General features: G+C 29.1%; 1 protein-coding gene across 7 annotated transcripts in view; it reads left to right on the top strand.

The window, feature by feature from the left end:
* The window catches only part of LOC130663541 (uncharacterized), a 68,258-nt gene extending 54,399 nt beyond the window's left edge, over positions 1-13,859 (top strand). For 3 of the 7 annotated variants that reach the window (XM_057462821.1, XM_057462823.1, XM_057462822.1), the window contains 2 exons: positions 9,654-9,979; positions 13,235-13,859. In XM_057462821.1, the coding sequence (XP_057318804.1) occupies positions 9,676-9,979; positions 13,235-13,692 (762 nt within the window). In that variant the 5' untranslated portion in view covers positions 9,654-9,675 and the 3' untranslated portion in view covers positions 13,693-13,859. Of the gene's footprint in view, positions 1-3,730; positions 3,982-9,653; positions 9,980-13,234 lie in introns of all 7 variants that reach the window. The other 4 variants (XM_057462817.1, XM_057462818.1, XM_057462820.1 and 1 more) reach the window with 2 other exon arrangements.
* Positions 13,860-14,123: the final 264 nt, after the last annotated feature.

Here is a 14,123-nt window from a genome sequence, read left to right as displayed (position 1 = left end):
GTCTTAAAAAACAACTTGTTATCGATTCGAAATCTAGTTCTATATTTGACTTAATTTTAACTTAAAAATTAAGTCAAATCGAATGTGGTTTTTATACTTATTTATTAATTATACTAATCTAAAATTAAAACTCAATTTTAATTATAGCAAATTTTTTAAAAATTATTTCTGATTAAATTAAAATTACTAAAAAACAAATTTTTATTGCAATGATTTTTTTTTTATTCTGTTCCTGAAGAATTTGTATAAGCTCTTGTTTACAATATCATTCATTTTCATATTGATTAACCAATTCTGCAATAAACGTTTTATTACCCGTATTAATATAAAAACATACCGATAGTAAATTTTCGACAGGTATCGCAAATACATTTTCAGTTACAATGAATTCATATAAGTGTGATAGTTGGAGAAGTCTGACAGGCTCTTCGAAAGGTTTTGTTTGCAGAAGAGTTATTATTGCAAAATGATGACCAAGGCACTTACAATTACTAATTTTTTGACAATCGCATATTTTATCAATAATTTTTATAAAAGAATGAAAAAGACGAAAACGTTTTTCATTCAAGTATTTAAATGCTACATAAGAAGAATTATTTTTTAATGTTTCTTTATAATTTTTTGATATAAACAATATACCATTTAATAATATTCGAAAATATTCTAAACCATAAACACCTCGAATAATTATTACTATCATTAATTATATGTTACTAATTGTAAGTATTTTTTAAAATTGCGTTTTAACTGTGTAATTTTGTTTTATTCTGACTTTAATGTAACTTTTTTTAACTTAAATCTAAGTAAAATGTATTAAAATCGACGCAATTCTGACTTGAATGTGACTTTTTTTAACTTAAATCTTAGTAAAATGTGTTTAAATCGACGCAATTCTGACTTGAATGTGACTTTTTTGTCTTAAATCTAAAAGAAATAGAGTCAAACTGAACCAGTTTTGACTTAAACGTGACTTATTTTGTCTTAAATCGATCCTAACTAAGCCAGAAAAAGTCAAATCTAAGTCAAGTGTTATGGAAATTTTACACTGACTAAAAAAATTAACGTAGGTGAAATTTGAAGGATTTTGACTTAAATTTTAAGTCATTATAAGATTTTTTTTCGACCCGGGCACACTCGTCCTCATGTCAATGCATCATAAGTCTTACGCTCATCTCGCGATAAGATGATTATCAAATTATTCGCTTCTTAGTCTACATGTAGCATAAGCTACTATTTTAGTAAGTAAAGAAGATTCACGGTATCGTATATAATGTCGAAAGAAATTTTGTGTTAATTAAACAATAGAAAACTTTTTTTTAGTTTCAAAAGAGATAATACGTGGTTCGATAATTAATAAAAATAAATTGGTTATTTGAAATTTTACATAAGCGTCTAAGGTTACTTGATTAATTTTTGGAAATGTACCTTCTATTCTGGCTTTTTAATGACATTTTTTTAAATTGCATTCTATCATTTAACTTTTTGAAAGTAAGAACATATAATAAAATAATTTTTTTTTTATAACCAAGAACTTGCCTGCATATAATTACTTGAAGATAAATTGCGTCAGTCTTTAATTCATTTATTCACTTTTATAATTTTTAATATTCCCGTATAATTTTAAGCGATAAAATTTTGCAGGTAAATTACATGAAAAAGAACTAAGAAAGTATATTATATACATAAAAAATGACGATGCCTACTGGTAATGGTAAAATTCACGAAAGCTGTCTCTCGTGGTTGGTAATCCAGACAGATGGGACTCGTTAATGGTCCATGCTCGAGTAATTTGTGAGAAATCTAATAACCGTCCGTAGGGTTGGTACATCCCCCGACGTGGCTTTTCTCAAGTCAAGCCACGACAATAGAATTGTATAAACGCGGAAGTAAATAGTCAGAAATTAAAAATTAATCCGTCGGGAAATGATTGTCAAGCACGCAGTGAAACAAAAGATTTAATTTGGTACTTTTATAAGTACGACTATGGCTAGCGAATATTTATACCATATCGAAATACCGGAATCATTATTGTTGTCGTTTAACAAATAAAAACAAATCAGCAGCATAGAGGTTGTGCATAAACATAAACTGTAGGTCGGTCACGCATAGAATTAAAAAAAAAATAAGCAAATCGTCCGAGAACTCGTTAAGCAGTTTGTGGTCTTCTTATACCTTTTTTTACCGTCCTGTTAATGTAAACATATTCCACGAAGAGATTTCTTCTCGTTTGTTCTTATATTTTCGCTCTATCTTTGATTCTCTTACTCTTGTTCAGCTTCTATATCACCGGCCATAACTATTTTCTCTTTTGCTCTTTCTATAACCTCACGACGTCGGCATTTCAGTCGCGAATAACATCTAATCAAAAATCAAAGAATTGTTCTTTTATTCATTCACTCTAGGAATGCACATCAGATTCATTTGACTTTCAATTATACTATTTTTATTATTTAAAAATTCATTCAAAATTAATGCTTAATATTACATTTTTTTCATGACAAAATAAGAAATCGAATGTTTTACTTCTAATAAAAACCATTTAAATTCATCACAACAAAAATTTTGTAGCTATAAAAAATATTATTAAGAAACATTGAAGAAATTTAATTTTTTTAATCGTTTTGTTAAATAAATAAAATATAGGGGAGGCCGGGGCAAAATGAGTCACTCCATTTTTTGTAGGTGTTCGAAGCAAAGTGAGACATCATTTTTGAGATAAAAGGAAAATAATTTTTTCGTTTAGTTATTGTTCATTGAAAAAGATGGAGCAAATTGATCATCCCGGGCAGTGCGGGCAATTTTGAAAATTCAGTAAAAAAATTATTTTTTAAAAGTGTCGTATTCAAATAACTTTCTCGTAAAAAGCTGTTCTTGTGGTAAAATGGACCATTATTAAATGTTTGTAGGTTAATTAGTTTAACTTTAAAACCGTTTTTTTAATTGTCAGAAATTTAAAAATTCAAGCAGAAAAAGAAAAAATTTTTTTTTCACAAAATTTAAAAGTGGCCGTATTGTTCAAAATAATTAACTTGTCTCATTTTTTTTCTGCGAATAGTAAATAATTATTTTTAAACAAAAAACAATTTTTTTTTGTTTCAAAAATGGTATCTCATTTTGTTCTGGTTCTCCCAATGTATTTATATAAATTTCATTTATATATTACGAAATTTTATTGCACTTGAACAAAATGTTTCTTGTGAGGTGTAACAATTCAATAAATTAATATTCTATATTGCATACTAATTATCACAGCGACAAGACGTTAAAGCACCTTCTTGGTGTCGTGGCTCACCGCGGTGGGTCTTATAACCCGGCGTCACATAATACTTAGACGTCTGAAAGATGTGTGCATATTTGTGTGTATATAGATTTATATACCTTCATATATATAGGTATATGTAGGTAAAAATATATATACGTGGGTGTGAGTGTTTGGTCACGAATAGTGTGTAAGAGAATCAGCCCTCGCGGCAAGTAGCTGACAGGCATATGAGCGAAAACTAATCTATTCTACACCTTTACTCTGAACCCAACCAAGAAATAAAAATTCTAAATAGACTGTTAAGCAACGCTTGAGATTTATTCTGTCAGTCGTATCAAAATCTGCTACAGTCTCTACTATTATAATCTATTAAATAATTATGAATTAATTTATTCGTTCATAAAAAATAAAAAATTTAAAATAAATTAAATTTATAAAATAATTTATAAGAAATTTAAAATTGGAAAGTTAGATTATAGATCGAGTGATTGACGACAACAATAAAAACTGAGCAGACAATATTCGGGCACTGTGGCTGGCTACAGGAGGAGACATCTCCTGGTGGAGGAGGTGCCAGGACTTTACATCAGGCGCCTCACTCTTGAAGATCCAAGAACTGCACGAGAAAGAGACCGCCCGGACTCAAGGTCACCGTCTCCAGTTCGTCATATCTGTCATTCTCGTAGTGGCCAAGTTCGCCCTGGGCGAGGATCATCTAGGTAACCTGTCTGACACCAAAATGAAATTTAAAAAATTTAAAATAAAGTCCAGTTAATATAAGCAAAAAACAAAAAAAATAATAAAAGAACCAACTAAAATACCACTAATATACAATTATTCAAGTAACGCCCACGATGTGGATTGCAAATCATAAATTTATGACGTACAAATTTCGGATCAAAAGAATGCCGTTTCCCACGAAAGATGGATACACCATAAAATCCAATTCAAAATTTTTTTTAACACTAATTATTACTAAGTTGTAGCTTATATATTTTTTTAATTTAAATCCAATGAAAGTTTGTCATTTGGGCTCGTAAAATATATTATATCACTTCTTAATAATTACTAAGTACATAATTTAAATTTATATTTTTTATTACTGAACAGTAAATAAAATTTTATGCATCAGAGAAAGTATTTTTTATGGATTGTGTATAACTATTTTCTTGGAACCATTTACCATAATTTATCATCAATATTCAATTTCAAAAAAAACTCACGATTCAAAATTATTTCAGTGTTTTAGTAGATAGATATTTTGAAAGTGGTACAATGGTATCAAGACCCATAAAATAAAATTTTTAAAGCAAATTACCTTACAACTTTCTTTGAAATTATTTTGGTAAGAATCGACGATTGAACTGAGCTTGGTCCAAGTCTTGAATGATGTCTTCGGGCTAGTGGTGTCTAGGGCTAAGCCTCGAAAGCAAATTATCAAGCTCGGCTGCAAATCTTAGCCTTGGAATAAAATTACTAACAACAGCCTATATAACCATTGAGAAACAAATTATCAAGTATATACCTCAAATCGTTATCATTTAAATAAATAAGGACAACAATAACTATATAATTACAATGATCTCAGAGATTACATTCGTTCCTGATTAGCTTAGAAAAGTAAATGTTAATATCTTTCTTTTTTTTTTTAACTGCTAACATTTCTGGAACTTCTACAATTACGTCAATTTATGAATTTTGTTGTGACCTTAACTAAAAGTTAAATGAATAGTCATTTATTGAATACATTGTTTTCTAGTCTAAAGTGAGGAATGAAGAATTTTATCAAATCTTGGAATAAAAAAACCCAAATAATGTTTTCGTGATAAAAGGTTATATTGGTCAGTGTCTGTCACTTGCTTTATTATTTATTATATGTCATGTTGAAATATTGTTAAATTCTGCTTATAATGCTTGAGGTTCTCTGATTATATTCATTTTTTATTTTTCATACTATAATTATATCATTCTAAAACTTTCATTTTAACAATCAGTATCGTAAATACCTGAATCAGATATGTCATTCTTCTTATACATCGGTTATAAAATTTTTAATTAAATTTTGATTAATCTTGACGTTTACACAATATTCAAAATTTTGATAACTTTATTTATTTATGTAATGTAATAATTAACTATCTATTTTATGGCTTCAAAATAATTTTTCTATAATTGCCAATAAAAAAAAAAAAAAATTTGACATAATTAAAATTATTTACTCAATTGTATATAAAATAGAAAAGGTTGAGCCAAGGTTCACCCGCGTTGAAGAATTAATTCTCTGTTAATTTTTTTTGATTCTCACTGCTTTTTCACAACTGAAGAGAAGCAAAGGAAAGTTACCCGTGTATAAAAAATTGTTGAACAAGTGTTGACTATTCTAAACTTCAAAACGTGACACGGTAACAAACTTTTTTTAAACGATTGTCAAACTTTGGAAAATACAAAGAAAAAAACAATTGGACTTAATACTACACTGAGAAAATAAAAAACTTTTTTCAAGTATCTGTATGTTTGTATCCTACCGAGAAAACTATTTGTTTAATCTTATGTACTCCAACCAAGTTTTTTCTCAAAGTAAGTATAGAAATTCTGAAATCAAGAAAATATTACTCGGTTGGGCTATATATTTACTATGATTAAACGAATATTTACTCACTAGGATACAAGCATACAGATACTTGAAAAAAATTGTTTTTTCTCAGTGTATAGACTCTTTTTATAAACTTTTTTTGATTCTCTATCAAAAGTGCTAGGTTTCGTTATTGTTTTCAGTTCAAATCACTTTCAGAAAAAGCTGATTTCGAACTATTTCATGAACGTTTTTCTTAGTATATCTTAATAATATTAGGATATTCATTGATTTTTCTCTTGAATTTTCAAAACTTCAAAAATTTTCAAAAAAAGTTTGCAGTTGTGTTACGTTTTGAAGCTTAGAATAGTCGATGCTGTTTTAACAATTTTTTTTTTTACATGGATATACGGGATAATATTTCCCCTTTTACACGTCAAGAATATCGAAAGAGAATTAAGTAAAGCTTTCCTACACGGTCAAAAATTTTTGTTATGAAATCCCTTAGAGGAAAATTTATTTTCAAATCTAAAAATACATCCATGAATTTCTTTTCACATATTTTTATACAAATTTTCACCAGTTAAAAATAAATGTTAAAATGATAAGATTGTGCCGAATAATAGATTTAGGACTAATAAGATTTTTTTTTATCGTCGAAAAAAAAGTAAATTTAATCTTATGAAATTTAAAAAGTTTAATTTTTTCTGAGGGATGCTAATTTTGCTTGGAGACAAGTAAAGTATAATTAGTTAGAAACAATGAATCATTTTAAATCAGGAGAATTAATTCTGTCTCATATTTTGAATTTTATTTTCTTATGGGTCGTACTGATTACTGAACACTTATTTGGGGACTGAAAAAAAGTAGAATTAGTGAAACAGACACTATTGACATTTTTTTCTGAAGAGGCGCATCTTACCCCCCCCCCCCCCCCCCACGAATCTCTATTCTTGATTCAAATAATTACTTGGATTCAATGTGTTAAAAATGGATAAATTTGACTTTCCTTTTTCAGTATAATAAAAATAATTTCTTGTTTAATCGAAACTATATATTATTATACATTGAATAAAAATTATACATTGATTACATGTAATCGCACTTATCTAAATTATTAAGACAGTACATAATGAGCGGTATCTTTCTCTTTCAGTTGCATGTTTTATTTCAGTTGTACGAAAAAATATCATTATATAATCGCACACGTCTCAACCCAACAATTAAACGAAGTAAAGCTTAAACGTTGAACAGAACAAATGGTTATAGCACGACTTAATAAAGACCGAGAGTTGATCAACTATACTCAGGCGGCAAATATTATCGCGTTTATTAAAGCCCAGAATTAAAATACGAGCTTATGTATATACGGCAAACTCGTGCGCTGTGGATTATTATCTTGGACGTTCGATCTTTTGAACCCACTATGCTCATTTTTTTCCTACCCTTTTTTTATATATATATTTATAAATATATGTTTCTTTGCTCCTCTCAAGATGGTTTACCGTAGCTGTCCTACGCTTCTCCAACCCCAACCGGTATTGTATTTCAAAGCTGACCCTATCCAGTAAACGTGCAAGGTTACCAACTTTATTGCGATTTCAAAACACGCGAAGATCGCTCTTGTTTCTTCAGAAACACGGAGCTCTTATTATTTCTTATATTTATATGAAATACCCACATAATATTCTTACCCGTAATTTGTACGTCGTTATCCATGTTTATTTGGAATGTAGCCCTCAATCGACACCTAATAAAATAATGTTATCATTTTTTTGAAATGTACAATGAATTATGATTTTTAAATTCAACCGTATATAAAAGTAATTTAAATATAGAAAGATCTAAATCAAGGATCTATTTAGATCTATGTACATCATAGCCAAAATGTTTTTCCCGCTGTTTTTGAGTTCGAGGAGCTCCTTAAGCAAAAAAAAAAAAATGATTGTGAATATGTTTTCGAGCTGCTTGAGCCCGAAAAAAGTTGTTTTGACTTGCACTACGAACTGATTGCAACGGATTATGTAGCGATTAAAAGAAATTGCAAAGATAACAAAGCAACCGATTAAGACGATTCTTGTAGCATAATCGGCTCGTTTTGTTAAATTCATAAGCTGATTAGAGTTGAAACTGATCAATTTCGTTTTTTCAGAGATATTCGACAAAGTTTTTTTTGTCAGTTTTTTCCCCGTGATTTTTCTCGAATGAATTAACTAAAATTAGTTTTAGGTGATTCTTGCGGCATTAGACGCGTTTATTGAATTCTCCAGCTGATTTAATTTTTAAATTGATCGGCTTGGTTATTTCCTAATTAAAAAAAAAAATCATGTTTTACCATTTTTTTTTTCCAGCGATATTTCTTGAATGAATTAATCGATGAAGATGTTTTGGCGGCAATCGACGCCTTTCATTGCGTTCTAGAGCAGACTAGATTTCAATATCAATCAATCGAGTAGTTTTTTTAAAGTTTTAAAAAAATTCAGAAAAAAATTTTTTTTTTCATATTTTTTAATTACCTTCGAATCTATTTTACCAATAGATCATAATTGTACAGGAAAGTTGACAGCTGACAACCTTTTTTTGAATGCCGTAAGAACCGTTCAAGTCGACTAATTAGTTTAAAAGTAATAGAAAGCTGACACAAACACACACCCACACATCATTCTGAAAATAGTTACTATCCTTTCTAAGACCTCACTACGTTAACATGATGAAAATACGATTGTCGAAAATCGGGGTGCAAAGAATAACTTCCCGAATTTTTTGAAAATCATTGACCTTCATAGCGGGAAGTTAAAATAGTATATTGAGTGACAGGAATGAAAAAAAAAAAACGATTTGAGACCAGGGTGAAGTCATTTGCCTGAGTCGTAGGCGAGGGATGGCATCACCCGTAGTTTGAAATCGTGTTTCATTCTGTGTCACTTATTATATTCTTCATGATTACCTGCATTGGCACTTCAAGTTTCAGTGTTAGCAGTCAGTCATAAACAAGTTACTTTAAGAGTAATGGTGTGATCAACTATTAGTGGAAGCGTAAATTGTGATTTGCCATTTATAACTAAGCAGAAACTATGAATACTATTTATTATTTTCACTGATTTTTATAAAACTTGATCACAAAGTCAGAACTGTCATTTACGAAAATACAATTAATGGTCTGAAATTAATATTTAACAAATGACAAGTATCGAAGTTGAAATGGCGAATGCTTTCAGTTAGCGGATACAAACATTATTTGTTTCTTCCCACGGGACGAAACACATATATTTCTGCCCGCTGACTGGAGGCATTTGCAATTCACGCGTTTGCTAATACTTCTTCGCGGCATTGGACTGAAATTTGCTTGTTTCGACTGACTTTAGGGACACTGAAAATTGAAGTTTCGATGTTGGTATCATGAAAAACTTTTTTTTTTCGACTATACAACAGTGTCTCATTTTCTAGTGGATACCCTTATATTTTTATATTTCATAGTAAAATTTTTGATAATAAAAAGTGTTTCTATGTAAGAAAAAAAAAATTGTTTTATTATTGCTCCTCATCAATGAAAGCTAATATACTTCTGAATTCTTGTCTTGTAAATTAAATAACTCAATTATTCGGTTTTAAAATTTACTGCAAACTGCAGTAGTCGGAAAAAAATGAGAAAAAAAAAGTGCCGAACGGAAATAACAAAAAAATTACTGGAAAATAAAAAAAGCTAATTGGCCAATTTTCTCTGTAGTTATTAGCTGTTTATTTTGTTTTTATTTGCGAAAAAAATGACTGATGTATTTCTTATGAAACAAGTAATTTAAAAATAATATTAAATAACAGTTACAGATACTGGTTGGATCGTATGAAAAAAGAAAAACCTGCTTACTTGACAATAACATCACTTGAACTTCCAGACTCACCAATTCCACTTATAGATTCTCATGCAAGTGCTCGATTTCGTGCAGCTGAATCGACTAATGTTAATTTTGAAAAGGATGAAATATTGGATGAATTTATTGAGAGTATGACTAAAGTGGGTAAAGGAAGAAAAAAAGTAACTCGTAGTGCTGGTGCTAAAATTGAACGTGCAAGAAAACAGTTCATAGATACTAAAAAATGTAGTAGAACGCTATCATTTCAAAACTGCTCAAGAAATAATGCTGCAGGTTAAAATTATTTATAAATACTAAGTTTATAATCAAAGCACTTGTTGTGAAAGTTGTTAATTTTTTCATTTGATTACTTTAAATCTTTAAAACTTTGAATTATTATAATTTTGGGCTTATTACAATTTATTTCAACACTAACAATCGAAGAATTTTAATTTTCAATGCAATGAATACGAAAATACATTAACAATTACGATAGCTTATCAAGTTTAAAAATTCCAACTCTTCTGCAACGAGTGTAGAAGTGTAAAAGTTGTGAGCAGATACTGTATAAATCTTTTAAAAGATATTATAAAAATTACAATACTTGGGAGAGAAAATCATGGTAATTGTTCTTAGTAAGCTTATGACATATCAACCAATAACGTTATGGTAATAATTACTTAGAATTATGAGATATATGTCCATAATTTCTGGGAAAAATTTCTATAACTATAAGAACAATTCCTATAATTATGATAAGAGTTTCTTTATCTTATGGCAATTAAATTAAGGTTAGGATTAACCATATTCATGGAAATAGTTCCAATAGTTACATCGGAATAAATCCTATACATCATGATAACCATTCCAATAACATATGCGAAATATTGCCATGATGATATGGTAATGATATCCATAATATGAAGAAGTTCTGAATGTTATGGTAATTGTTACTATAATATTCTGATAACTATTAGCACAATATTTTGGTAACTATTACCATAATATTATGGTAAACATCATAACGTTATAGTAATGATTCCCATAAATTATAGGAATTATTCCTATATATTATGGAGATTATTTCCATTATAAATAGTGATCTTTACCATAGTATATGATAACGGTTACCATAGTAGAATGGTAACGGTAGCCATAGTAGTATGGGAACGATTACCACAATGACATAGAAATTATTGACATAGAAATTAATTTTATAAGAGCTACCCGTGTTTAAAAAAATGATTCTAAAAATGTTTCGGAAAAGTTTATAACCGTAAACTTCCAAATTTGAGATAGTTCTGAACTTTCAGTTGATCATTTTTGGAACTTTAAAGATATTCAAGAATTAAAAAAAAAAACTGAGTACTTTTTGGGCACGTTCTTCTGAATTTTTTAACAGGGGTTCATACTTCTCTCTCTATTACACTCAAGTCCACGAATAGTACTATCTTTGTTGCACTTACGCAGTAAATGGAAACTTCGGCCGAGTTTTACTCTTAAACAAACGAATATTGTCAAACAATTAAAGCGCACTTCGCTAGATTAGACCGTAGTGCATCAATGTGAGGTCTGTATTTTGTATTTAGAGATTTTGTTTCCGAAAAAAACTCAGCCGAAAATATCGGATAACGCCCTGTTAAGCAAAAATATTTCGACTTGATTATTTTGCTGATTTGCAGAACATTAAAAAAAAATACTTTAAAACCAATTATGAGTGTTTCTTGACTTTTAATAGGAATTCTTTCAGAATGAGGTCTAGAAATTAAAAAATTTTTTACTCTTGAATTTTTTTTAGATTCCAACAATGATCAACTCAAAGTTCAGAACTATCTCGAATTCGGAAGTTCACTGTTCTGAACTTTTTTTACATGGGTATTTCGATATTGCATAGGAATGAAACCCATATAGATAGGAATGTTTACCATAAATTTAATGGGTGCCATTCCTGTAATCATTATTTCAAAATAAGCTGTTACCATACGATATGAGAACTATTGCCATGATATATTGTAATTGTTAAATTTCTTGCCGTGTATATGCTGCAACTTTTTACTGCAGTATATTTACATTTCAAATTCTTTGGGTTTTTTTTCCGTGCACTTTAAAACCAAGTATGTTACAAGTGCATTATCTTAACACACATTAAATGTGTTCCATGCTTAAGGGGATACGCTACCGGACCTCTTTCTCACACTTAGAAAAATGAGCGGGACTATCTTTGTTGCACTCGTAGAGTAAATGAAATTTTTAAAACAATTTTTCTTGGAGACGAATTAGAATTTTTGAAAAATACGAAATTTCTAGTCTTTTGTTAAGGTTTTAAAAAACGCTAAAGACTCTCTACTGTAGGTTTTTAGTATTTGTCCGTGAATTAAATTGAATTGAAAATGGGTTACCGTTACCCCTTACGGCCATAAGCAAAACCATAGTTTTTTTGTATAGTAACTAAAAACACGTTTCACGATGTGTTAAATATCTTCAGATCGCTTATGGCGTTTCAATGTTATTTTGCAAGTGTGTTAATTTCGACTACACACTTAGTTTTAGGTTGTGACAATAAGGCGACTAGTTCCGAGAATGAACGATATTAGATTTTTTACATACGTAATTTAAATTCAAAACATAATCACATGAATAAAATACTCAATTACTAATTGATTGACTATTTTAGAACTTGCCCATGAAAAAAAGATCAAATCTGACGAGATATGGTCGGATCTGATGAAATCAAATTATACCTGTTGATCAGATATTGATTTTCTCGTACGAAAAAAAATATATCCCCGGAAAAATAGTATATATATGAGACTTATATCTTCTTTATTGTCGTATATGTATGTTATTTTGCTGGCATATATTCCCGGATATATATTTTTTTGTATGGGTTAGGCATAATCATATCTGCACATCTCATTAGATTTAATATCTGTAAAATTTTTTTTTTGATACGTGCTCAGCTCTTTTTACATATGTTCAGATCTGGACAGATATGACCATGCTTGGCAAAATCTGAACGTAAATGGAGAAATCTCTGAGTACATATCAAGAAAAACTTTTTTCAGATATCAAATCTGACGATATTTTCAGTGATGGCCTGGTTCAAAATGAATATCTGACCAGATATAATCTAATCTGGTCATATTTTGTCAGATCTATTTGTTTTCACCGGTAAATTCTAATTTAGTTTAATCCTTTAGTATTATGAAAAGATTGAAAAATTTGATTGTTCATTCACTGGTTCAGCGTTTAATTTACTAGGTTATGTTATCTATTAACAAGTTAAGTACATTAAATACGGTGATTTTTATTTATCTTTCCATTAACTCAGAACGAATATCTAATAATGTTATCATTTCTCCATGCATGAAAAAGAGTTAACTTCTGATTATCACGTTTGCAAGTAATAATTACCAGCAATCAATATTAAATTTTTCAATGAATAGGTGTAACAGATCTCATGTCAAGGTTAAATATACGCACATATATGGTGATAAATGGATATAAACTTTTTATTCTTCAGTAAATAACACGTGTATTAACTTACAGGTTCACCAAAAAAATGTGTCAATTCAAGTGACATCATAAAGGAATGCATATGCTCAGAAATTACCGAGAATTTAAAAATTAACATCCAGGAGAAAACAGAGGTCAATAAATCTTCACGAAGTCCGAGTCCGGAAGTGACTCATACAATAAGAATCGCGATGAAATATCTTGGACAGCCAGTACGTCATGAAAAACATGATGATGATGATGATGATAATAATAATAATGAGAATGAGAATGAAAATAAAATAATTGAAAAAAGCACATCAACCGATAAGTTATCAAATGTTTCAGTAGACCAACAATTGACACAATATAACCATGAATTCAAGGATATGAACTGTTGTACTGGTGTTAATGTTGCCTTGGACTTTAAACTCAACTGCAATGGTGTTCAATTAACTTCTCGAGATATTTGTCTAAAACCTGTTACTAAAGATAATTCCAATACAAATTAATTCTACTTTAGTAATTTACTTTAAACGAGTTTATAATATAGATTGTACTTAATTTAATTTATTTAAATTGTTATTAATATGTTGAACTTAAGTGCTATTTGTAATTTATATAGTAATGTTATGCGATTATATATACATATAATTTATTAAATTAATCCTCAGTAAAAGAGAACAAAAAAAAATTTTTAATTATATAGAGTAATAATTAAATCTTTCTTGTAAATTTATATGAGTATGAAGCTCCTTTTTACGGTTATAAATATATTTGTTAAAATAATTTTTAAGATATTAACAAAAATAAATTTTTATTTATGAAAAATTATGCCAGTTTTATTACACTTAATGTTGGAAAAATTGCATTATCGAAAATTACAGGGGAGAGATCGGGGTATGATGACCCCTCTGAGCCAATAATGTTTACGTTGCTTTTG

This window comes from Microplitis mediator, chromosome 2 (genome assembly GCF_029852145.1).
Source record: "Microplitis mediator isolate UGA2020A chromosome 2, iyMicMedi2.1, whole genome shotgun sequence".
NCBI classification, from domain to species: domain Eukaryota; kingdom Metazoa; phylum Arthropoda; class Insecta; order Hymenoptera; family Braconidae; genus Microplitis; species Microplitis mediator.
Note: the sequence above shows the minus strand (reverse complement) of the source record. Positions and strands in the feature narration are given on the sequence as shown.